This window comes from Hypomesus nipponensis, chromosome 27, assembly GCF_054491055.1.
Source record: "Hypomesus nipponensis isolate SF chromosome 27, ASM5449105v1, whole genome shotgun sequence".
Taxonomy (NCBI): Eukaryota; Metazoa; Chordata; class Actinopteri; order Osmeriformes; family Osmeridae; genus Hypomesus; species Hypomesus nipponensis.
Genome location: NC_140387.1, coordinates 4530919 through 4557500, shown reverse-complemented (window position 1 = coordinate 4557500; position 26582 = coordinate 4530919). Strand labels below are relative to the sequence as shown.

General features: G+C 55.0%; 1 protein-coding gene across 1 annotated transcript in view; it reads left to right on the top strand.

Moving 5' to 3' along the window:
* The window catches only part of rimbp2a (RIMS binding protein 2a), a 46332-nt gene that overhangs the window by 9205 nt on the left and 10545 nt on the right, over positions 1-26582 (top strand). The window contains exons 4-14 of the mRNA XM_084693724.1: positions 14384-14473; positions 16632-16754; positions 18315-18419; positions 19278-19328; positions 20067-20087; positions 20878-21076; positions 22405-22553; positions 22674-22753; positions 22949-23058; positions 24631-25449; positions 25719-25742. Of these exons, the coding sequence (XP_084549850.1) occupies positions 14384-14473; positions 16632-16754; positions 18315-18419; positions 19278-19328; positions 20067-20087; positions 20878-21076; positions 22405-22553; positions 22674-22753; positions 22949-23058; positions 24631-25449; positions 25719-25742 (1771 nt within the window). The remainder of the gene's footprint in view (positions 1-14383; positions 14474-16631; positions 16755-18314; positions 18420-19277; positions 19329-20066; positions 20088-20877; positions 21077-22404; positions 22554-22673; positions 22754-22948; positions 23059-24630; positions 25450-25718; positions 25743-26582) is intronic.

Below are 26582 nucleotides of genomic sequence, written 5' to 3'. Positions count from 1 at the left end.
ATTGAATTGGACCCAGACAGTGTTCTTTGGCTGGCTCAGCCTGCCACCATAACTCCATTATCTCCTTCCCACCACCGCTGCCTGCCCTAGAGAAGAACACTAAAAGCAGCCCCATTTTCACTTCCACCCAATAGGGAGCTGGGCAGGTAAAGTTCCATAAGATGTAGTGAGTCAATCACCCCCCCCCCCCTCCCCCTCCCATCTCCCTCCAATGCATACACTGTCGTACGCTTTACCCTGGAATCCGGGTGAAATGTACCTACACCTTCTCCAGCCTCCACACACCCTACACAGACACACACACGCCCCCCCCCCCCCCCCCCCCGAGACAGGGCACCGGGTTCAGCGGAGAGCATGGTTAATGTCTGCGTTCATCTGAGACCCACCCATAATCACATCCCAGACATGAGAGCTCAGTCCAGACACACGATGGATGGGCCAGGGCCGCACTAAAGAGGCTCTGCCCGGGAGTTTATGACGGACGGACGGCCAACCCCTCGATTACACCACAAACGTGATGCCAGAAGCTTCAACGGCAGATGCGTATTTCGAAAGAAGCCGTGCTGTGTCGGCCCGTAGAAAGGCAACGCCAAGATTGTTAGTGGAGCAACCCAATGTGTGATGTGATTCGATCATCTGATTCTTGTATTGTTTTCCTCGTATATGTTTCGTTGCCAAATTGTCTAGTTTACGTGAAGCTGTGTTCAGCAGTGAACATTTACATTGAGTCATTTAGCAGACGCTCTTATCCAGAGCGACTTACAGTAAGTACAGGGACATCCCCCCCGAGGCCGACCCCCTCACCGACCCCCTCACCGCTCAGCCATCTGATTCCCTTAAGGAAAACATGGAGATAACGTCCGTTTTTTTCTCTTAGCCAAGGCAATCGCTCGGGTGTCTAGACCACCATCTCAGGAACAGTGCTGTGATGATGACATTTACAGTGGCCAGCGAGGCCACGGCTAGCTGAAGCTAGAGCCCGTCTGAATTTGAAATATTTGGCGACCAAAGCTTCAACTGTAGAACAGGACCACGCATCAGCACAACCCAGGAAGTACTTGATGGTTCTGTTTCCTTGGCAACTGATTTTTTTCCTGTCTCTCAGATGTTTTTGACTAGAATGACTCATGAGAGAACGAGAGAGCGTGCGTGCGCGCGCGCGCGAGAGAGAGAGAGAGTCGGAATGAAAAGACATCTGTACTGAATGAGCAGACTCGAACCTTTCCAGTTTTTCTGTCTTGATTCCTCTTATGTCCTGGCCCCTTTGGATACCTAAGCTGTAACCAAAGCGTGGAGTCATCTCTGACATCACTGAGTCATAACGTGCTAAAAATATCAAACCACTGGAATGTAGGGCCTGTCTGGATTATTTACAATCCTACTTATCGGATTAAGTCATTTTGGGTCCTTACAGCACTGGGAACACATATACACAAACAGTGATTAAGCCCAAATGATGCCTTTGTGCCTACTGCTATGTATGTACAAGTTTGCACTATGCGCGTGTGTGATTGTGGGTGTGGAGGTGTGATCCTTCCAGCGTCCTCAGTGATGCGTGCGTGTCTAAAAAAAGGATGTGCAAGGATTACAGATTGAGCCATCTGGAAGCGTGGCGAAACAGCGACTCGGCAACACAGTCCAAAAGCAGACAGCGACTGGAGGAACCCACACCTGAGTCTACACCCCCTCAGCACATGTCCCCTCACGTCCCCTGACGTCCTATCGCCAGGCCTGTTGTCTTAACGTCATGACTGGATGTGTAGTGCATGTGCATACGGGGGATTTATGGCCCGCTCCTTCACCTTTGGTCACCCGCCTCCCACGTTCACACACACACACGCACGCACGCAGATGCTCCATAGCCACACACGGGCTCAGTGCACTGCTGCATCACGGCGAGCAGACACCACGCACCGCCGGCGGGTTTAGCCATCGGCGCAACAGCGCGCCAGCATGGAGTGCACGCGTCAATCAATCAGGCTCTCCGAGTTTGAACGAGCCCCACCCTTCCGTCCTGCCGAGCCTGCTAGCCTCACGAAGCTGCGCGGAGGAGACCAGAGGAGGGGGAGCGAGGGGAGGGAGGGGTTTGGTCGACTCAGCCTCGTCTCCTCAGTTAGCCCGCCGCGGTCCTTTCGTTAGCATTCCTTCGGGCGGGCAGGCAGGTATAGTCCCAGGCCTGGTATCCCTGCTAAACCCAACCCAGGGTATGACAGCGTCCTGCTGTAACCCAGCCCCGTGGAAGACTGTCGCTGCTGCTGCTGCTGGAAGTGCTGGGAGATGAATTTAGCAGTGTGGATTCTGCAGCTCGCTGCACAACGAGAGAGCGAGAGATAGAGAGAGGGAAGGAGGGAGGGGGGTTGGTGGGTGGGTGGGGGGAGGGCGCGGAGTGGAGCGAGGGAAGGAAGGAGAGAGTGTTGGGGGGGGGGGCTGGAGGATCAAGAGAGCGAGAGAAATAGGGGATAAAGGGAGAGCGAGTGAGGGAGAGTGTCAGGGGGCGGAGAAAGAGAGAGAGAGGGAGAGAGCGCGATACAAACGGAGGCCCAGGAGGTAAGGAAACCAGTGCAGAGCCGGCTGGCTGACATTCACCCACCCAGAAATAAGGCAGAAGCGAGGCGAGGACGACTAGCATCTCTCTCGGTCGCCGAGCGACGGCACCACGACAGCTTACCCCCGCGCACGGTAAATACTGCTCCTCTATCACTGCTCTGCCTCCACCAACCGCTGCAGCATCCCTCCCTCCCTCTCTCCCTCTCTCCCTCTCTCCCTCTCTCCCTCTCTCCCTCTCTCCCTCCCTCCCTATTAGCTCTCAGACTTTTCACGCCGCCTCCCTTTCTCTCTCTCTCTCTCTCTCTCTCTCTCTCTCTCTCTCTCTCTCTCTCTCTCTCTCTCTCTCTCTCTCTCTCTCTCTCTCTCTCTCTCTCTCTGTCTCTCCACCCCTCTGTCTCCTGGGTGTCTCCTGTGCGTGAGGGCTCTCTCTGTGCGTGGGTGTGTGTTTGCACGGTTAGCAGCGTGTGTCGTCTGTTGGGTTTTTCCCCCGGCGTAGCCCCGGTCGGCGCGAGCAAGCCGTCTCCTCCTGCCGAGGGCTCTGCCCGCCGCCGCTCTCGGAGACGCCGAATGGAGCGCGGGGGAGTGGAGAAGAGGCGGAGAGCGACGGAGGCAGAAGGAGGCAGAGCGGAGGGAGAGGAGGCTGTTGCATTTGTGTGCCGTCCTAGCAATGTTCCGGTGCAGGGGAGGCAGTGGAGGGAGGCAGAGGAGGCAGGGCGGAGGGAGGCAGTTAAGTTAGAACGGAGGGTGGGAGAAGAAGCAGAGCGGAGGGATTGGAGGATGGGAATAGTACACTGTGTCTCGAGAGCACAGTGAGGACACAGCATTGATACAGTATTGACACAAGACCACCTGTTTCTGATGGCTTTTGATGGCGTGCGCATGTGTGTGTTTGTGTGTGTGAGAGTTTTCCAAATGCGGGTGTCGGTTGTAATATGAACCCATCCGTGAGTCTGCTGAGGGTTGCCATGGTGATAACAGGAACCCGGTTGACTGTCACTGCCCGGTAGTGATCAATTCTCCAGAGGCCTGTCTCTCCAGTTGCATGTGTGTTTGTGTGTGTAGAGGGGGGGGGGGCATTTGTGTGTGAGTATGTGTCCTAGCAGTCTTCCGGGGCGTTGGATTACTGTTGACCAACCAGTCACTCAGCACACATTTCCCCGAGTCACGATTTGGTGGAGGGAGTGTATGTATGAGTGTGTGTGTGTGTGCGTGTGACTGCAGCTCTGAGTGTACGTGGTGCATATGCTGATACGCCTCTGCGTGGGTGTGTGAAGGAGAGCGGGAGTGAGAGGAGAGGGAGGGAAGGAGGGAGGGAGGGAGGGAGGGAGGGGAGAGGGAGGGAGGGAGGGAGGGAGGGAGGGAGGGAGGGAGGGAGGGAGGGAGGGAGGGAGGGAGGGAGGGAGGGAGGGAGGGAGGGAGGGGAGAGGGAGGGAGGGAGGGAGGGAGGGAGGGAGGGATGGAGGGAGGGAGGGAGGGAGGGAGAGAGGGAGGGAGGGAGGGAGGGAGGGAGGGAGGGAGGGAGGGAGGGGAGGGGAGAGGAGAGGGAGGGAGGGAGGGAGGGAGGGAGGGAGGGAGGGAGGGAGGGAGGGAGGGAGGGAGGGAGGGAGGGAGGGAGGGAGGGAGGGAGGGAGGGAGGGAGGGAGGGAGAGGAGAGGGAGGGAGGGAGAGGAGAGGGAGGGAGGGGAACCTCCCACTCTGCAGGGCTTTGACAGGCTTCTTCCCCTTCTTTTTCTGGGTCTTATCTCTCTCTCACTCACTTTACTCACCATCTCTCTATGTCTCTCCCTCCGTCTCCCTCTCTTCCCATCTCCTCTCTCCCCTCCTCTCTTCTCTGTCTCTCACTGACATATAATCTCTCTCTCTCTGTCTCTCTCTCTCTCTCTCTCTCTCTCCTCCTCTGGCTTATTTGGGGACTTTGTGGATGAGCTCCTGTAATCATGCATCTCCTCACCCTTCAAAACGCACTCCTTTTCCCCACTCCTCCTCTTCCTCCTGGTCCTCCTCCTCCTCCCTCCGGAGACTGGCAGCCCACGCCAGCTGAGCTGTGCCGGTGCCAGGGGCTGAGCGTGAGGGGAGGGAGAAGGGAAAAACACCAGAGTTTCTCTATTTTCAAACCCAGTCTGATTTTATCGCTCTTCTCTGGAGATTAGCTGTGGAATAGTCTTGACAGCGAAAAATACATGAATTTGAATAAACTTGGCGTTTCTGCGGAAGTGATGCGCCGGCTCAGTGGGGTGTTCACCCACGTGATGTCGCGCGTGTACACACACGCACATCTACACTGGTGGACCGTGAGGAGGTGTAGATGATATCTAACCGAAACTAACCTTACATCTAGTCATTTAGCAGACGCTCTTATCCAGAGCGACTTACAGTAAGTACAGGGACATTCCCCCCGAGGCAAGTAGAGTGAAGTGCCTTGCCCAAGGACACAACGTCATTTGACACAGCCGGGAATCGATCCGGCAACCGTCTGATTACTAGCCCGATTACCTAACCGCTTAGCCACCTGACTCCCCCAACTTTGCTCCCAGTTGACCATGTGTGGTTTATGCAATCCAAATCAACCGTCTAAAGTAGAGCTGGATCATAAATCAAAACAAATGGAAGGTGGTACCTGGTACACAGGGTGACATCCTGCTTGTTTGAAACACAAATGAGTATGGTTGAGTGACTTGTCTGAAATGCCTCGGACACTTTTTTCAATACACCTTTTTCGGCCGGCAAGCATCCATCTAAACCAGAGGTTGGAATTACTGTTAGGTTGTGCGTTTCAAAGAGTTTAAGCTATTTTCAACATACATGTCTCTTTACCCCTGGACAATGCACCGAGACCGTCCCCGTGACTGTAGTGTGACACTGTGTAGTTTACGGGGCCGAAGGCGTTGCGTTTGTGTTTTTGCATCCCCGTTTGCAAGAGAGTCCGACTCGCTGGTGTCATTTACTGACTCACTCGTTGCCCTCCGGTTTGAACAAGAGGTGAATTAGAGCTACTGCTTACGCTGTCGGGTTACGATTAGACATGGCCAGAGAGCATTTTTTAGCTAACATAATTCTAAACAGCACCTCGACGGACTGCAGACGACTATTCCGTATGGCGCTTTGCTCTGCAACGCTTCTACCTGGGAGGAAAGGTTTCTATAGCAACTCCCCCACCCGCCCCCTCCCCCTATTGTATTGTGCTACGCGCCTCATTGACTGCTCGCAAGCACAGCATACACCTTAGCGCTGTTAGCCGCTACCTTTGGCGCTGACGAGCGGGGGGGGGGGGGATTACGCTGTTTCTCATTTTCTTCTCCCCGCCCAACGTTTTGGAAGAAACGCTGTACCCAACACCCGCTGAACGCGGGGTTAGTGAACGCACTTTGAAACCGTCTACTCAGCAGTCTACCAGCCGGCTCGACACAAGGGCGAAGCTTGGCAGAGCTTTCGACTGGGACGGAGGGCCCTCTTACCTCCACACCACTGAGGTGGCACCCAGCTGTCTCTAACAACAACCCCCCCCCCCCTCCACCATCATCATCATCCCTATAAAAACACTTCCCTTGTATCTTTACAACTCCATCTCCCTTTTAACCCACACTCTCCTTCTTTCAGTTCAATTTCCCTCCTCCTTTTTTCCCTTTCTCTACCCCCCCTCTCTCTCTCTCTCTCTCTCTCTCCCCTTCTCTCTCTCTCTCCCCTTCTCTCTCTCTCTCTCTCTCTCTCTCTCTCTCTCTCTCTCTCTCTCTCTCTCTCTCTCTCTCTCTCTCTCTCTCTCTCTCTCTCCCTCTCTCTCTCTCTCCCCTCTCTCTCCCCCTCTCTCTCTCCCCCTCTCTCTCTCCCTCTCTCTATGTCAATTCCCAGAGCCCCAGCGCTGTGCTTGGCAGCGTTTGAATCATTAATCGGGGGGGGGGGGACAGTCACAGCAGGGTTCCACAGGAAGGGAAGCAATGTAGACACACACTCACACACACACACACACACACGCACGCACTTGGGACACCGGTTGGGCCCTGTCCAAACACAGCCGACATGACAGCCACCTTTACCCGTGTCCCATCCCCTGTCCTCCCCTGTCACCGAGACCCGACCACCAGAGACTCCGACCCTGCCAGCCATCGCACCTCACTCCCGTACGCTCCGCGTCGCCACGGTAACCGTTGTCCGCGCAACATCGTAGATACAGGCGGAGGGGGGGTGGGCTCGGCGTTATTTCGAGCATACACATTTCCGCGACTGTGCAATGGGGTCAGACTTGAATTATTTAGCACTCGTGCGGTATGTTTTGTTGCTAGAGATCGGGGGGGTCTGGTTGGAGCTCAGCTGGAGTGGGGCTCTTGAGTCCTGGCCACGGGGAAAGTCAGGCATCTCAATGCTCAGTGATCCACTTGTGGGGTTTTTCCCTCCTTCTTCCAACCGTAATATCTCCGTGACTAATAAGCACAATAGGTTCCGGTGATGTCGAGTGTATGATGTCATCGTATGTATCCCCGGTTCTTATTATGTATTTTTGAGTTGCTTTTCCCGTGCCCCCCCCCCCCCCCCCGCTCCACCAGGATGGAACATCCGACAGGGCTCCTCTCCCCCGAGGTGCGTGTGTTCTCCTGAGGGGCCGTGCTGTGCGCGTGGCCCGGCGCCCAGGCAGACACACAGGGGTTACAGAAATGAAGAGAGGAGGAGTGTCATACCCAAGAGGAGTTTGTCCTTTCTGACTGTGGAGCACAACTGAGACTCTGTGCCTTCTGCTCTGTCTGCCCTCTGCTCTGTCTGCCCTCTGCTCTGTCTGCCCTCTGCTCTGTCTCTCTGCTGCAATCCTGCCCGAATCCTATACTGCTTTGTTCACGCAAGCAATGAAGCTCTCTCTCTCTCCATCTCTCTCTCTCTCTCTCTCTCTCTCTCTCTCTCTCTCTCTCTCTCTCTCTCTCTCTCTCTCTCTCTCTCTCTCTCTCTGTCTCTCTCTCTCTCTCTCTCTCTCTGTCTCTCTCTCTCTCTGTCTCTCTCTCTGTCTCTCTCTCTCTCTCTCTCTCTCTGTCTTTGTCTCGCTGTCTCTCTCTGCCTCTCCCTCGCTGTTGCTCAGAAAAAGATACGCACACAACCATACACCGATTCTTAACATTCTTTGCTTGTGCTTGATGGTGTTGTTCAGACATTAGAGGAATATATATCAGTGGTAAATATGAATGTAGAGAACTGAAGCGCTGGACTCCATAAGGCTCTAAAGCATTGGGACCCGACCTGTCACCCAACCAGTCTGTGGGCACGTTGTTCTTCGAGTCTCCCCCCTCCCCGCCCCAGATCTCTGCTCAGCCTCATAAAAAATGAATAAGACGGGGATATCTCCTTACCCCCTCAAACCACCGCTCTTCCCTCTGGCTGGCAGAACAGAACAAGGACGCACCCGAGCTAGCGTCATCAGGACGCACTCCAGCTAGCGTCATCAGGACGCACCCGAGCTAGCGTCCCATGTGTAGGGTGGAGACCAGTGGTAACAGCGTGAGCAGGACTCGTACCGGAAATGCTCCTTTTTCAACGCCGGCGCACACGCGCACACACCCCCCACTGAGGGCTCGCTGCTCACATTGCATGTTGTCCTGTGCTCCGCGCTCTGCCAGTTGTGGTCTGGCAGCACAGTCGTCCTTTTAACCCGGCTCTGTTTTAGAAGTGCCCCACAGGGCTACTCAAAGACACACACACACACACGTACACTCAAAGACATAGACCCTCTCTCTCTCTTCTCTCTCTCTCTCTCTCTCTCTCTCTCTCTCTCTCTCTCTCTCTCTCTCTCTCTCTCTCTCACACACACAGACATACACACTCACACACAACAACATAGACCCACTCTCTCTCTTTCACTCTCTATCTCTCTCACACACACACGCACACGCACACACGCGCATTGACACACGTGCTCGCCGAAAAACAGAAGATTAGCCTCCCCCGCTCGTGTTTTATGAATGAGACACCTGTAGAGAGACACAACAGAGGGAGGTGAGGGGGGAACAGTGTTAAAGAGCATTAGCCGATGTTAGCTTTGTTCAGACCCATATGGCAGGGAAGCATGGGGGCCCGGCCTGTGATTCTGCCTGGGCTCAGCTCACTCACCCCAGCTGGGACCCAGGAAGCACTTGCGGAGGAGCTGTCCTGGGTCCTGGTTTGGCAAGATTAGATGACATTGCATGACATGAGATGACATTAGATTCGATTGGACTGGATTAGAGTGAGATGTGTTTCACCCGACGGTGAATGTGGGAGTCACGGCCGTCCCTGTCAAATGTACATCAGAAAGGATGTAAAAAAATAAAATAAAAATCAACAAATACATATGATATGTTGTATAGAGGGCAGGGTTTTCCAGCCGAAAATGTGTTAGTCAAAGTGGCAGGGTGGGGTTTGCTGACCGGGGGGGCTAGTTTGTGCGATAGACTGATGTGTTCTGCAGAGAAGGGAGACTGGCGTTGGTCACGGTTTGGAATGGAAGGGAGAAAACAGGACAACGGCGGATATTTTGTTTTGACGACGTAGATAAGGCGGTGGCCGTGTGTTGCTTAGGCGGCCGCCTTAACTGAGAGGTGCCGCGGGAAACCCTGGAAGTGACTACTTGTGCTGTACAAGTATTGACCGTGTGGCCTACAATGTAAAAATCATTCCAAAAAATCCGAGTCCGCCCTGTCTCTCGGATGGTGTTGAGGGGACATCTGCTCCTATGGCTCCTGCTGTCACATCCCATTTGTCTCACCCTGCACGTCCTCATCGCGACTGCTCCTCTGTGACGACGTGGACACAAAGTGAAGCCTGTCCCCTGAAGGCCTTCAAATCCCAGACGCGCCCCGACGACACGCACCTAACATCGAGGCTGGCCCGTGTTCCCGCTGTGCGGCGCGTCGTTTGAGGAACGTTCCAGGTTCTCCGCGGTGTACTCTGCCCGCGGGGGGGGGGGGGGGGGGGGGGTGCGGTACACCCTCTGTCGCGGTGTAACTGCCTGTCAGCTGTCGACAGACCCATCCAAAGCTCCAGAGGGGCTGCGTCGAGCGTTTCCCACGCGCTGCAAGAGGACAGAGTGGCTCCTACATGACGTCTCATTAAGACGAGTGACCTCCGGGGAGACAGGAAGGCCTTGTGTCAATGCAGACGCACAGTCGGGCCGACAGAACGCTCTCCCCCACTGTCGTGAGACGTCGGCAACCTCGGAAGAAACGGAAATTCGACGGCATCCGACGGGTTTGAACCTGGTCAGATTATTTTTTCTCTGCGTTTGGCTTGAGGACAGACGCTCGTCACATCCAGAACGTTCCAGGACCATTCGGAACAAAGCGAGGCACTGACGCGATGCTTCCGGTTACACAAGCGGACCGGAGGAGAAGGGCAGTTCCGAATCTCCCCGTTGGTCATTTTCCACCCTGAACAATGCCTGGTCACAGTCTCAACGTCACGGCAGCCAGACAGAATTAGACAGGAACGACGTCGCTTGTCACAACACGGATCCGTAACATATCCTGTCCACGTCCACTTCCTGGATTATCTCTCCGACAAAGGGATCAAACGCACTCCCTGGCACGTACGGTGGGGCGGGGGGGGGGGGGTTGTTTATTTCTTCATACGAGCGCTCGCTCTGCATTCAGTGGGTGTGTGCTGAAGGCAGGACGAAAGGCCGTCCAACAACCACCTGCTCACTGGAGCAAAAGAGAAGGGGGGGGGAGGGGAGGGGCGAGGGGGGAGTGAGTGGAAAGCTCAAGGTATCGCTCCCGTTTTGCTTTCGACCTCGGTTGGCGGAGGAGACCACAAAGACATTGGCGGGTGGGCTCTGTTCGCGGAGCGCAGGCGTGTCTGGTTGCTGTGCGGGCCCCGGCTGCGTCTGCTCGCGCTCCGTCTCTCGGCGTACGAGTCCTCGCAGGCCCGTCGCGCGCCTGTCACGCGCTGCTCCTCGGGGCTGGAAGGGGGAGGACTGACGCATCGCTCGGGTTTTGCAGTTGTTTAGCAATACACGTCACAGGGAGTGCCACTGTGCTGCACTGTGTGTGTGTGTGTGGCTACACAGAGTTCAGTGGGAGACTGGCCAGAGCCGATGCAGGACCGAGGGCTAAATGACTGGTCTTCAGGAGGACGGTGTACATGACAGCACCAGTGTGGTGTGTGTGTGTGTGTGTGTGTGTGTGGAGGGCAATGAGAGAGGAAGTCAACCGCCATTGTCAATCGGAATTAAACACTCAACGTTGAGGTCCCCCCCCCTTCCCCCTCCACACACACACACACACACCTGGCCTCCTTGAACCATATTGATTTCAGTGGCAGGCACACACGCACGCGCTTCTCAGAGCGGTTCAATCGGTACAATAGGCACGCGTGTGCGCTTCAACACATTGTCCACAGGGTGTGAGGTGGTTAGTCATCGCCGGCCCCTCGTGCTTTTTCGGAGTTTGCCGCTGAACACAGTCTTCAGTTGAACGCCGTATCTTCTTCGAGATAATAGCCGGCCATCTGTGTCCCCGTTCGGCTCTGCCGGCACACGGACAGACGTGAAGGCTGGAGGAAGATTAGGCAGAGAGGACTGGGGTAGAAGATGAGGACTGTGGTAGTCCACAAGTGGTGGGCTGAGTACAAAACTGTGAACGAGTGACTCAGCAAGAGAGGAGGGCAAGGAGGAGCGGGGAGGAGAGAGAGAAGGGCCGGTGGGGGGGGGGGGGGAGGGGGGGAGTGTCTGTGTGCGGGGGGTGGGGGTGGGGGTGGGGGAGAGACAGACGTCACAGCTAACTGTGTCCCTCATGCCAGGGCACTATGGGGTCAGGTCAAAGGAAGGCTGTGCTCTTTATTTCGTCGTGAGTTCTTTTCTTGTTTCATCCCTCCCCTCCTCTTTTTATCTTTCTTACTCTGGAGCTTTGTCTCTCCCTCCACTGTCTCTCTCTCCCTCAGCCTCTCTCTCTCTCTCTCCCTCCACTGTCTCTCTCTCTCTCCCTCAGCCTCTCTCTCTCTCCCTCAGCCTCTCTCTCTCTCTCTCCCTCCACTGTCTCTCTCTCTCTCCCTCAGCCTCTCTCTCTCTCCCTCAGCCTCTCTCTCTCTCTCTCCCTCCACTGTCTCTCTCTCTCTCCCTCAGCCTCTCTCTCTCTCCCTCAGCCTCTCTCTCTCTCCCTCCACTGTCTCTCTCTCTCTCAGCCTCTCTCTCTTTCAGCCTCTCTCTCTCTCCCTCAGCCTCTCTCTCTCTCAGCCTCTCTCTCTCTCCCTCAGCCTCTCTCTCCCTCAGCCTCTCTCTCTCCCTCAGCCTCTCTCTCTCTCCCTCCACTGTCTCTCTCTCCCTCAGCCTCTCTCTCTCTCCCTCCACTGTCTCTCTCTCCCTCAGCCTCTCCCTCCCTCAGCCTCTCTATCTCTCCCTCAGCCTCTCCCTCCCTCAGCCTCTCTATCTCTCCCTCAGCCTCTCTCTCCCTCAGCCTCTCTCTCTCCCTCAGCCTCTCTCTCTCTCCCTCAATCTCTCTCTCTCCCTCAGCCTCTCTCTGTCTCCCTCAGCCTCTCTCTCTCTCCCTCAATCTCTCTCTCTCCCTCAGCCTCTCTCTGTCTCCCTCAGCCTCTCTCTCTCTCCCTCAGCCTCTCTCTCTCTCCCTCAATCTCTCTCTCTCCCTCAGCCTCTCTCTGTCTCCCTCAGCCTCTCTCTCCCTCAGCCTCTCTCTCCCTCAGCCTCTCTCTCTCCCTCAGCCTCTCTCCCTCCCTCTCTCTTCCCTCCCTTCTCCCCCTCCTGTCTGTTTGCCTCCCCTGTCTCCCTCCCTTCCCATCCCCTTTCTCACATATTTCCCTCCCTGCCCTTTCCCTCCCTCTCTTCCTCGTCTCTCTCTCCCTCCTCTGCCTCTCTCTCTCTCTCTCTGCCCTTTCTCTCTCCCCCCTCCCTCCCGTCCCCTCCCCATCCTCCCCTGACAGACTGTGGCGTTGACAGAGGCAGTGTCCAGGTCTCTCAGGGCTGAGGTACAAAGTGGAACTGGCACCCAATGTTCTCTGGTGTCAGGTTGAACCGAGCACGGACTGACAGCTGCCTCCCCAGGCAACGACGTGCAGCGCAGCACAGAACAGTGTCGTCACGTGTCGTATAGTCGGCATTAGGGGACGGGTATATCTCACCGATTTGCATTTGACTCCGGATCAAGAGGCTGCAGGTTCAAACCCCCCACGTTCCTTTTGATGCGTCTGCTTCACGAATGAACGACATCGGGCGTAGCGTGAGAAAGTACGATGCTGTATCGTATAGTGCATCCTAGCACGGTGCAGCAGAGTCAGTTTAGGGGCGGGGGGCGTGGGGGGGGGGGGGGGGTGAGGTAACTGTATCACACAATCAGTGTGCATCAGCATCCCATCTCAGCTTTCATCATCGTGATCCTGATGCCACTGTCCCCTGCTGACGCACACCCCCCCCACACACACACACACACACAGCCCCCCCACACACACACACACACAGCCCCCCCACACACACACACAGCCCCCACACACACACACATACCCCCCCCCACACACACACACACACACTAACCCAGCCACACACACACACCCACTAACCCAGCCACATACACACTAACCCAGCCACACACACACACACACACACGCACACTAACCCAGCCACACACACACACACTAACCTAGCCACACACACACACCCCTACACATGGAGGTACAGTACCGCGCACAGTGCCGCCGTGGGCTGCTTATTGAGTCACTCCATATGTTCAGACAGTTTGATGATAAGAGCCCTGCTGCCACAAACCTTCCTCGGGGGCCCTGAGCTGGCACCCACAGCAGCGTGTGTGTGTGTGTGTGTGTGTGTGTTCAAGAGTTAAGCCTGTTACGTAATTGCATTAGCACCAGGACCCACTTCACACCTCCCGTCGACGGGCGACTTAGCATGAGCCTCTGGAGGCTCGGGGAGGGACCGTTTTGCTGATCAGTCGGCGCGTTTGATCGCTGATTGGTCGATTCTCGTCGGGCCCAAACGCTGCTTTACAATACCGTAGCTGAGTAAAGGCATTATTTCAATTGGACAACTGGTGACGAGACTGCCGTGACTTTTTTCTGCATGTTTTTTTCTAGTCGCTCATTAAGGAAACACTCACCCAGGTAAGGTGGCGTTGAACAAGATGAACTCGTCGCTCTCATTCCACTCCGAGATGAAAAGGGCCCTTCAGTGGCCAAGCATTTCCATTCCCATAACTCAGTGCACCACACGTATGATACGTCTGTATGATGGCTGCTGAGGAAGTTGCTGATTCACCACTCAGGACATCTCAGGGTGCTAGGTCTAAACCCTCCCTTCCTTCCTTCCTTCCCTTCCTTCCTTCCTTCCTTCCTTCCTTCCTTCCTTCCCTCCCTCCCTCCCTCCCTCCCTCCCTCCCTCCCTCCCTCCCTCCCTCCCTCCCTCCCTCCCTCCCTCCCTCCCTCCCTCCCTCCCTCCCTCCCTCCCTCCCTCTCTACGACTCCTACCACACTGTAAATAGAGGATGACAGAATGCAGTGGTGTGCTTTTTTTCCTCTGGACTACAAAGAGAATTTGTGTCTTAGAAGGTAGCTTATGTCCATACACACAGACACATACACACAGACACACAAAGAACCCAGAAGTATTGTCTAGAGCAGAGTCTTTAATGTCCGGGGTTATATAACTGTTCGAGGTACATGTTTCCAGCTTGAGTTATCAAAGGTGACTTGCATACATGGATCAAACATGAATGTTAATGTGATGGCAGACAAGGAATAAATGAAAGCCTAATTCCCTCCTCCTCCCTCCTCTTTTCCGGCTCTTCTCTCTTTCTCTCTTTCTCTCTTTCTCTCTTTCTCTCTTTCTCCCTCTCCCTCTCCCTCTCCCTCTCTCTCTCTCTCTCCTCAGAAGACCAAGCTGCATGAGGCCTTGCAGGACAAGATCCACCTGAACCATGAGTTACTCAGCCACAGCCTGAAGGCCTCCAAATATGACCAGGTAGGAGGCTCCCCCCCCTCCCCCCACTGACCCCTGCTGACCCTCCCTCTGCTCAGGTACCTCCTGTGCTAGCCCCATCAGGGACCAGCCCTCTGGGGCGTGTCTTCCCAAACGGGCTCCACCCGACAATCCGTGATCAGTCTCTGATGGGCCAATAGCCAGCAGGCTGGTTGTCTGTCACGACAGGTCTCCGGCGGGGTTGTTTAGTCGTCGCCGAGCGAGGTCTGTTGGGGGTCGTGTGTTCCGGAACTGGGATTGCGTATGGAACACTGAGATCTACATGGGGAGACGCTGCAGCTGGCCCCTCGCGGAACGTGCTGTGGAGGCGGGGCTGTGTGTCTGACCGGCGTTTGTCTGTGGGGACGGATTTCAGACTCCAAATTCCGTCGGTTTATCCCTTCGCCCTGCGTGTGTGTGTGTCTTAGCCCCTCCAGCCAGCCTGGCTTGCTCTTCCCAGACCCAGACAGAGAGACATGGCAATGGCCCGTGGTGTCTAGCTCGCACTAATGGTGCCACTTTCGAGGGGGGGGGGGGGGGGGCAGCTTTGACACACGTCCAGGGGACACAGCTTCCCGCCCTCCCCCCCTCCCCCCTCCTCCGCCTGTGATCCGCCTGCCAGAGCCCCGCCCTCCGCGCGGGGGCACGCCATCTGTCCCCGGCTGAGACGCGCGCAGCCGCCCGCCGCCTCCGCCTGGACGAAAGGCATCTCGGGGGCAAAGCGGCAAAGCGCCCGGAAAGCGCCCCCCCCCCCAACCCGAGCGAACACGATTGGCCGAGGAGGGCGTCTGGGAGGGGGAGCGATCAGAGGAATGAGTTAGCGTCGGACCGGGGGGCCTCAACGGGTGCTAATGAGATCGCGGAAGGTTCAGGAAATAACGGCGCGGCGCCAGGAAGGGTTCTTCTGTCAACACCCCCCCCCCCCCCCGTCTCACCCCCTCGTCCCCCAGCCGGTGTCGGAAGGGTGATTTCTCAGTGGGTGACGTGAGATCGATGTGGGAAAGCAAGAGGCCTTTCCTGTTTGAGACAGAGGAAAGGGGGGGGGGGGGGATGGTGTGTGTGTGTTTGTGTGTGGGGGAGAGGAGAGAAGTTCCGGAGGGTGGCTGGTGGATGGGAGAGGTGGGCTGATCAGCTCGCGTTAGGATTGATCCCCCTCTCTCTCGCTGTAATATCCACCCTCTCACCCTACAGAAGTAGCCCCGGGGTCAACAGATGGCTACAGGTTTGAAGTACGTTTGGTTCGCTCGTCAAACGATGGCATTTCCTGGGGAGGGCGTGCGGGGGGGTGGCGGGTGAATAAATGATTTCCGCTGAGATTTCACATCCAACCAAATGATATCACGCCACCCCCTTTGATGCTCAGCCTTTGAAGTTACAACTAAAATAGTTTTGTCACAGTGCAGAGGAAATGTATGAATATAAATACGTGAATGAAACGATTCCCCCACGTGCCCTTTACATGCGGGTCTGTGGGCTGACCCTACAGGAATATATCTGTCACGTTAATCCATGAGAGGGTCCGTAGGGCACGGGGGGGGGGGGGGGCTGAGGAACGGTGCCGTTAGATCCTCTCCAACTCTGCACAGCCGGCTCAACAGGCCTGCGAGCGGTGACAAGGTGGTGCTGTTCAGGCAGAGTCGCCATCCGCCCTCCATCAAGACCGTGGAATTGGGTCGATTCGTTTTTTTTCTTTTGCTCTCGACAGTGTGTGAACTCGCTGTCAACCTTCCGCCCCCGCCGCCGCCCCCCCACACACACACACAAAACGCAGTGGTTCGGAAAGTTAGGTCATGGTGTTAGAGCAAACCCTATCAATGCTGGATGCCTCTTTAAGTCTTAGATGTGGTGGATGTACCGTACAGGAGGGGAGTCAGGTGGCTGAGCGGGTAGAGCATCGGGCTGGTAATCTGAAGGTTGCCAGTTCGATTGGGCAAGGCACTTCACCCTACTTGCCTTGGGGAGGATGTCCCTGTACTTACTGTAAGTCGCTCTGGATAAGAGCGCCTGCTAAACGACTAAATGTAAACGTAAATATGTGGATGGAGGAGAAAACCAAAGTGGAAAACTCTTTCTCGCACTCACGTTCTCGGTGTCCATCTCTCTACCTCCCCCCCCCTGTTTTTTCTTCCTCTCTTTCCTTGCCTTCTCCTTCCATCTGCAGGTGAAGTCAGACTATGAGCAGCTCAGACACACCTTCAGCCTAGTGAGACAGGAGAGAGACTCGGCCCAACACGAGAGATCTCAGCTGCAGGGCAAACTGGAGAACCTCGAGCAGGTTCTAAAGGTGAGAACCCCAAACCCCTCCGTCCCCTCTCTCTGTCCGAGCGGTCCGGTGTATGCAGAGTGAGACAAACATTCCCTACGGAGAGTCGGAGAGCAGTCGGCCGTCGACAAATGCCACGAAGAAGGCTTGCGTCATGATCGAGGCGACTTTCGAAGTACTTTGGGAAAAAAGTAGACGCGAACAAACTCGTCCGTCACTTTTCGAAACTGCTGTTGGACGCGTGCCCTTTGCGTCCCGGCTCGATGTATCTCATTTGTGGCCCGCTCTATATTAGTCAGGGGAAGTGAACGGCCGAGGCATTTAATTCATGCATTTCTGTCATCTGATTTCAGGCTCTCTCTTTTTTTTATGTTATTAGATTTTTATTTGCCAATAGTAATCAACTGGAGTCTCGTAGCCGTCTGAAATATACCCTCATTCCAAATGACTGGCTCGTTTCATCTCTTATCGATCGGCTGTTTGTAAGGTGTAGCTATCGGAGAGAAAAATGCACCCATCACAAGACATTGACCTGCTCCACAGAACAAAACGAAAAATGTCTTTTGAAAAAATTGTCTCTTTCTCTTTTGCTATTGATTAAGCATACCAGGGCTTACTAGGAGACGATTATGGATGGAAAGGAGGATTTATTCAAAAGAGAGAAAAAGGAAAGAGGAGTGAAACTTTTATTTTCCGCATGGTCTTGTCGGGATTAACTCATAATTCAATGCAGTGTCCATGTGACTAAGGACAATACCTCACTGGTGTCTTGGTCGAATCTTCATCCAATTGAAACTTTCAGAGGGAGTGTGAATGCCTGTTGCAGGAACGTCTTCATCATCAAAAGAATGATGCGCACTGGAGCTTTTCCCCTCCCCGCTCTGCCTCCCGAGGCCCAGGCCCAGTTTAAGACTCCTCTGTGATTATGTAAAGCAGAGCCGTTCAGGACACCTCGCAGCAACTCTGGGGGAAAGAGGCTTTTTCTTTTCCCACGGAGGAACAGATGAATGTCAGAGCTTATAAGCTGCTGATATGGTTTTTAAGGCAGGGGGGGGGAGTGGGTGGGGGAGGGGGGGTGGGATGACTTCTCCTGCCCCAAACTTCATCTCCCACTGGTGACAGCCAGTGTGTGGCTTGTGTGTGGATGGGATGAGGTCTTGGCTAATTCGGGAATGGGGAGGGTTTTTTTTGTGTGTGTGTGTGGGCGGGGGGGAGGCATGTTGTTATGAAAAGTATCCGCGAGATGGACTAGGTAGAGCAAGCGTAAATGAGAATGCACTGTCCTGGTCACGCCAATGTCCGGCACGTTCCAGTACCATCAAGTGGCTGCATAAGAAGTCCTGTATTAACATGCCCCCCCCTCCCCCATTCCCCCCCTCCTCCCCTCCTCTCCTCCTCCCCCCCTCGTCCTCCTCCCCCCTCCTCCCCCCTCCCACCTCTTCCCCTCCTCTCTCCCCTCCTCCCCCCATCTCCCCCCTCCCACCTCTTCCCCTCCTCTCTCCCCTCCTCCCCTCCCACCTCCTCCTCTCCTCCTCCTCCTCCCCCGTCCCACCTCCTCCCCCTCCCCCCTCCTCCCCCCAGCATATGCGAGAGGCTGCGGAGAGGCGGCAGCAGTTGGAAGCGGAGCATGCGCAGGCCCTGGCCGTCCTCACCAGCAAGCAGCAGGAGATCCACCTCCTGCAGAGGGTGAGGCTCCTCCAGGCCCCCGTCCCCTCGCTCGCCTCTCCCCCAGACCCCCAGAGCTCCTCCCCCCCGCTCGGCCTCACACGTCACGTCCGGGTCCACAGCCACAGGGCCTTAAGGCTTCCACATCGCCATGGCTACGCCCCAACTGTTATCTTAAAAGGTCACTCCGCACACGACCGTGATAGCCATACACGGGTGCTCGCAATCACACCGACTGTTGTGTGTGCGTGCGTGGGTTTGTTTGTGTGTCGTGTGTGTGTGTGTGTCGGTGTGTCCGTGTGTGTGTTTTCTGTTCTTAGAGCCGTGACTGGCACACACAGCAATTAGAGTCGACAATGAAAACAGCACTCAGCCCGACTCCCCTGAGACAGTCTCTAAACCCTGCGCCCCACTTTAGGGGACGACACAATCGGGGTTTATACGTGCGTCTACGCAACCGTTTGTATTTGATGTATTTATCCGAGGCAGTAGTAGTAAACATTCCATTTTGTATATTCCCCACCACAGTATTTGGCCGTGTCAAAGCCTGTCGCGATGAAACAGGATGAAACTGGTTTCCCCCCTCCCTCTCGGGCCCGCCCCTTGTGTCCAGAGGTTGAAACTCATTGACCTGACATGACTGACACCTCCACAGTCTCTCCTGTTCCTTTTGTCTCAGCTTCACAGCACTTTCTGTCCTCTGTTTGTCTCCTCCAACTCTGGCTGTTGCATTTGACACTGTCCTTTCAGGTGGCACGCAGTGCTGCGTTCAGTTTCAATCAATGCTAGCTGTACAGCGACATCTAAACGATTCAGCTGTTTGTTTGATGTGTGGCATTATTCACCTTTTAACTATGTGTGTGTGTGTGTGTTGTCTAGGCTCAGGTTAAAACCGAGAAGGAGCATGAAGGAGCAGTCCATGTGCTAGAGGTAGGTGGTCTCCGTGACAGTATCACGGTCGAGGAATCTCAACATGCCCCTCTGAACGTTACACGTCCACGCCCCTTCTCGTTCTTTGTTTCCTGTCTGTGAGAACCCACCGGAACCAAGGAGTCAGAAGTTGGGTTGTGAACACCGTCATGTTTATGGACTCTGCGCTTGCTCTGGCCTGGTTCCCCCCCTAGGTCAACATCCTAAATAGTTTGTATGTTGATACCGTGGTTTAGCTGCACTTCACAAAGCTCACAGTAACAAGCCAGTGACTGAGCTCAATGGCCAGAAGGAATTGCAACTGTCCACCAGTGTCGGTTACCACGGCGATGGCATTCCGTAGCTAATGGGTCCGCAGAAACCGCTAACTCGGAGAGCTACCATTCACGTGCTCTAATAAACACTCAAAAGTACTCTCATCGCGGAGACTGTATTGTCTCAGCTGAAATTGAGTTCAAATGAACTGCACAAATCGCTGTTGTCATCGCTTGTTCGTTGATTTCGTTTTGTTTATGGAGGACTCGTGTCTGAAACAAGAGAGCCCCGTGTCAGCTAGTTCCTTGCTGACAGCTCGTTGTCATTTTCCATCTTCTCACAGTGTTTTGCACGAATTCTTTTGCTTGGTTTTGTACGTGTGCGTGTCTCCTACAGTGTGACGTGTCTTGAGTTGCCGTCCGTTTTCCGTTCGCCTTTGTTCAATGCCATTTTGGTGTGTGTGTTTCTTTTGTGTCTGAGCAGACCCATGAAGACAGAATGCAGGTATTTATGTTTTCAACTCCGTGTTGCCATCCTCCCTTCCACCCCCGCCCCCCCCCCCCGTCCCCCCGTCCCCACTGTCACCTGCTACAACACCACCCTGTCAACTCCCTGTCAATGCCCTTCGCCAGTTCCCTCATACCACAACAGACCAAAGCAATGGATCCCCGATGGCTTCTAATTCATCCTTGGTTATCCCATCTCAGCACAATATTTTCCGCTGAGCTTCCACTCGGTAGATTTATCGTTGGACTCAACCAACTTTTCCTGTGGCTAAAGACGATCGGACCTCGGTTTGTTTTATCTCCCGTGAAGCAGGCCAGGGAGTGAGAACCTCCTAGCTTTCAAAAGAATCCTCGATGCCAGTTGCCCGAAAGCCTGGAATCTCAGTGGAGAGCTTGTCAGATAATGTCTTTAATGTACATGCTTTCATAAGCCTCTTAACTCTTCTCACTGCCTGGCTTTGTTATCAGAGAGGAGCAGTGTTGTGCTTTCCTCCACATGCTTTGATTAGACTGCAGAGTTTTTTGATAGGAGGTAGCTAGAAAATGGGCCTTTAGGGATGCCTTGTTGTAATTGGTTCTGCCTGTGATCTGCTAATTAATTATTCGTCGTAACAGAAGGCATAACTTGAGGAACGTAGAAACATGCTAGCATGTAGAGACCCAAATCGCTTTGAACGATATCCCTGTTTTCTAAGGCTCTGAAGATTGAGGTTAACCTTTAAATCTCGCTCTCTTTCCTCCTTCCTCCCTTTCCTTTCCTCCATTTTGTCCATGTCTGTCCTGAAAAGGTCAAGGTTCGTGACCTGGAGCAGAAATGCAGGTCACAGAGTGAACAGTTCAACCTGCTGTCCCAAGATCTGCTGAATTTCCGCCTGGAGGCTGACCCGGTGGACTTCCCTGATCCCTACTCCAAATCCCAGAATCCCCTGTTCCCGGAAAATAAACTATCCCGCATCCTTAACGAACTCGCCACCCAATCAGGAAAAGGTGGGTGATTCTGTCGGGAAATGTTGATGACAGTTCATATAGCCTACACATGACTTTTTTTTATTACAAAAATAAATTTTTAATACATACAAGACTTTTTTTAAATTTTGGCATGCAGGTATTGACTTGCACCTTGTTTGTCTGCTTGGACCGTGATTACATTTATGATGGCTGCTATGGATTATCTTGGATTACTGTTGTTTCAATGTTTGTCCATGTGTTCTGTGGTCTACCACAAATTGCCTTGCGGTGGACATTAAAGTTTTTTCTAAATCAAGTCACAGCCTTGCTGACGTGCATCGCATGAAGATGCTCCCAGTCAAACAGTCATTAGGCTCGGGTAATTAATTAAAAGCCTCAATCATTTAATCCTGTCAAAACAGTGACCTTTGATAGAAGCTTGCAGGGGTTGCACAGTGGGGGGGGGGGTACAGTGCAGCTCAGAGGTTACGTTTACATTGAGTCATTTATCAGACGCTCTTATCCAGAGCGACTTACAGTAAGTACAGGGACATTTCCCCCGAGGCGAGTAGGGTGAAGTGCCTTGCCCAAGGACACAACGTCTTTTGGCACGGCCGGGAATCAAACTGGCAACCTTCTGATGAGTAGCCCGATTCCCTAACCGCTCAGCCACCTGACTCCCCAGAGGTTAGGAAGGGATCACGCCGGCTCGATCCATGGGTGCGCGACGTCAAAAAGTATACCATGTTCAGGAATCTTCCTGTTCTTCCCAGCTGACTGGGTTCAGACCGGACCAGTCGGGGAAGGAAATGGCGAAAGCGCCGCTTATTCATGATCAATACCAGCGCTCATTGATCAGAGGCTTGATATGACATTTGTTAATGAGAGCCAACACATTAGTATGCTAACCCCCGCCTAGAGTATCTGGCAGAGCGGGCGGAAACAGCCACATCAGCAAAGCAGAAACAGCGTAGCTCTACATCTCCCATCCATCTCCCTGTTCTGCTGCGGAAAAAACACCAGAAGAAGAAACGCTACTGTAAGCCTCACGGCACAAAGAGATGAATTCAAGTGTTTCCGGCCCTTGGTCATTGTTCTTTATTTGGAATTCCACCAGGATTCACTCCAGATCCGATACTTTCATGCTATCCCGTCTCCTAACCCTGTCTTCCGGGAGGCGATTCTCTCGGCAGCAGAGGCAAATGTATTGCGGAGATGTTGCAGAGGAGTGCTGGCCAGCGCTGTAAAGAGTGTTTTGCTGTGTGCTCCGGTAACAGGAAATCAATAGCTGTGCCATGAGCAGAGACTGGAAGCAGGGGGGGAATGACAGATGCTTTGTATTTGGTGTGGGAATCAATGTTTCCCAGGCGATGAGAGCTCGACAAACACTCCGCTGATATCCGAGTTCCTCCGTCCACTCCAGACCGGCGACAGAGACAGGCTGAGGCTGCTGTCCGTCAAGCCCAGCGTTCCGACCGGCCGGCCGGCCAGCCCACGGCGGACCCCTCCCTCAGAGGTGAGTCCCGCCTCCAAACACGAATAACGGGGGGGGGGGGGGGGGGGTAGATGGATGCGCCTCTTTGAACGGGATGTGTTCAACCCGGGGAAAAGCTGTTTTCTCTCTCGGTCGTTCCAGATGGAGGATGAGGTGAGCCCGGCGCCCAGGTCCAAGCCTCGCTACACGGGCCAGGTTCGTCTCTGCACTGCCCGCTACAGGTAAGACCCTCCAGGGGCACCGACCCACGACAGAGAGCCCCCTCCTCTGTGTCCACTCCCAGACTCGAATCACGCCCGTCCGTTTCCAAGGCATTCAATTCCCCCTCTATCCTAAAGTGTCCAGATCCAGATCCTAGGGGTCACAAGTCTCCGAGTCAACTCACGCAGGCTTCCTTCCCCCCCCGCTTCCTGCAGCTATAATCCCTACGATGGACCAAACGAGCACCCGGAGGCGGAGCTCCCCCTGGTGGCGGGAAAGTACCTGTACGCGTACGGGACGATGGACGATGACGGCTTCTACCAAGGTGAGCGTCGGGGCACACGGGAGAGACCGCAGAGTCTCTCCCCGCGCCGCATTAGCATCAGTAGCAACAGGCTAGCGCTTGGCGTCTAATCTCATCAGCGCGATCAAGGCTTTGCCGTCCGCCGCTGAACTAATCCCGCTGGTGTCGTCGTCGTCCCGTCTCCCGGGGGCCCCCGCGGACTTCAGCGTTCTGAGTCATCGCGCCTCGGATTGGGTGCGTGCCTAGCCGTCTGCGGCAGGCTTGGTGCTTACCGTGTGGATACCGCGGGCTCAGAGCAAGCTGTTGTCAAGATGTAGCCTGAGCCTCTTTAGCTTGATGGCTAATCCGAGCTGGCGCTGCCTAATCATCAACACGTCCCCCCCCCCCCCCCCCCCCCCGGGTGGGCGCACGCTGTGGTGAAGGGCAGGATGACCTGGATTTCTTGCAGACCACACCGCTGTTCCGTCACCGCGCTGAACCCCTGCGAGCCACGCGGGGGTTTGATACTGTCTGTTTGTGGGAAAAAGAACAGTTGTTCCTGGAAATGGCACGAGGTGGTCAACATGGCAGTCGCTCTTCTTGTTGTTTGCGCGTACGACCTCGGGGAGGACCTCCGCGGAGTCTCTCTTCCCTCACAGGGCCGGGGCCGGGGGGGGGGGGGGGGGGGGGGGTGGACTGCCTGTGCGTGCGTGTGTGGGAGGGGGAGGAGGGGGGGGCACTCATCACGCACGTTATTGAATCACCAGGGCTCAAGCGCCCATTTTATTTTTATTTTTTTCCACTAATGAGCTGATGCTATTTATAGGCCCTGCTTACATTTGCAGCAGGCATCATTAAAGGCTTCCATGGCGCGGGGCCCTCTGGAGAGCACTGCTGTAGCGGGTGTCTTCACTGTGCGGCTGCTTGGAGCACCGCGCGGGGGGCGGGGGCGGGGTGGGTGGTCATTGACGGTGTCTCTGTGTCTGACAGAATCATCACTTCCTCCACCTACTGGAGCAAGCCTCTGAATCATCCCCCTGGTGTTTACTTGGGTGTGGGATGAGACTGAATCTCCGAAACTTTGAGTTGAGGAAATATGTCCAAATTAAAAAAGGCTCCTGTGATGTTGGTGCTTGTTTTCATGTACGAAAGCCTGGAAGCGTGGAGGATTTGCTGTGGGGGTGTTTTGATAGTGTCCTTTGCTGTGATGTTGTGTGTCGACTTGATCCTTCATCTGTTGTTTACTCGATGCTTTGGTATTCAGCTGCTCTCTTAACCTCACCCTCCCTCCTCTCTCTCTCTCTCTCTCTCTCTCTCTCTCTCTCTCTCTCTCTCTCTCTCTGTCTCTCTCTCTCTCTCTGTCTCTCTCTCTCTCTGTCTGTCTGTCTGTCTGTCTGTCTCTCTCTCTCTCTCTCTCTCTCTCTCTCTCGCTCTCGCTCTCGCTCTCTCTCTCTCTCTCTCTCTCTCTCTCTCTCTCTCTCTCTCTCTCTCTCTCTCTCTCTCTCTCTCGCTCTCTTTCTCTGTCTCTCTCTCGCTCTCTTTCTCTGTCTCTCTCTCCCTCCCTCTCTCTCTCTCTCCCTCCCTCCCTCTCTCTCTCTCTCTCTCTTTGTTCAGGCGAGCTGCTGGACGGACAGCGAGGGCTGGTCCCCTCCAACTTTGTGGAGTTTGTCCAGGACAAGGAGAAACCTCCTCTCCTGCCGCTGGAGGGCGGGGACGACCCGGGTCCGCTGGACCGCGCCGCGCTGAGCCTGACGGGGGTGGGCGGCGGCGGGGCCCCTCAGGACGGCTCGCTGGGCCCCGCCTACCCCCTGGGCTCCTGCAGCAACGGCACGGGGCCCCTGGACGCCGAGGACCTGGCCGACGACTCGGTGCCTTACCCCCGGCGGATCACCCTGATCAAGCAGCTGGCACGCAGCGTCATCGTGGCGTGGGAGCCCCCGCAGATGCCCCCGGGGTGGGGCAAGGTGAGCGGCTACAACGTGCTGGTGGACGGCGAGCTCCGCGCCACCGTGCCGCACGGGAGCCGGACCAAGTCGCTCCTGGAGAAGCTGGACCTGGACGGCTGCGTGCACCGCGTGTCGGTGCAGTGCGTGAGCGAGCGCGGGGCGTCGGACGCGCTGCGCTGCACCCTGCTGGTGGGCGCCGACGTGGTGGTGGCGCCGTGCGGCCTGCGCGTCGACGACATCCGCCGCGACACGGCCGAGCTCTCCTGGCTGCCCAGCAACAGCAACTACGGCCACACGGTGTTCCTGGACGGCGCCGAGCACGCCGTGGTCAAGCCGGGGGTGTACCGGCTGAGGTTCCACAACCTGAAGGCCATGACGGTGTACAAGGTGAGGGTGGTTGCCCGGCCGCACCAGGTGCCGTGGCAGCTGCCCCTGGAGCAGCGGGAGAAGAAGGACGCCGGGGTGGAGTTCTGCACCCAGGCAGCAGGTACAGCCGGAGGGGAGGGACGTATGTCACGCACAGGCTCCTGTGGGAGAGCCTCTGTGTTTTGTACTCTCTATGTGTTCGATGCTGTTGGAAAAAAAACAAACAAACAGATCAGTGGTCAATGTCTACTGTACCTGTGGGTTAGTCTTCACTGTAGTCTCATCCAGAAGTCGTGTTGTGTTGCTCGTTGGAGACGCAGCAGACCGTGTGTTACCTCAGGTGAGAGGGCTGTGTCTGATCCTTCTGTGTGTCTGTTGTGTTTTGACCAGGTCCAGGACCATATTGCAGAACAGGTCAGAATAAAGACCACGTTTTTTGGTCCCTGAAAAAGCAATGACTGAGACACTGATTGGCATGGACTGCTCACCGCACACTTTCAAATGTAACCTATCGACGACGCCGTGCTAAGAAGCTCGGCGTCGGTTAGCGGTAGCTCGCTAACTCGTCCGGCTCTTTCCAGGCTGTTGCTATAGGAGCGTTCACCCACCCTGACCCCTGAGATGTCCCTGCCGTATCTCTCTCTGCTTGACTTCAGTCCAGCCCAGTCCTCCCTGCATGGTGTAGCCGGCTAATGAACCACGAGAGAACATGCTGTGCTTCAGTCTTACCCTCCACCCCCCCCTGCCCCCTCCTCCCCCCAACTGCACATGCTCCCACACGTACACGCATGGACGCGCACACACGAGCGCCCGCGGGCCTGCATTGTCACATTTTGCTTTTTTTCCCTTTCCGCCCTCGCGACGACAGAACACGACAAGCGACACGACAGTTCAAATGAGCACGTTCGACGGCTCATAGCTCGCTAGGTGAAACTAAGAGCCCGCGATTGGGATTCGAAAGTTAAGCGCATTCGACGGGAAATATTCACAGCATGGCAACAAAACCCCCCCAAAAAACGACTGGAAGTTCCTCATTAGACACATTCACATCCCACCTGTGATGAAGTGGTACACTGCATGCTGTATATATTGTCTTGACTTGAATCCCCTTGTGTCACACATCTTTTCAGAGATGCTTTGATGTCATCGGTCATGGGGGCAGCATCCAAGACCCTGCCATTTCACAAAATTAAGATATATATCTGTTTTAAATTGTACCTCATGAATGACTCACTCCCTTCCCTCCAGTGTGTT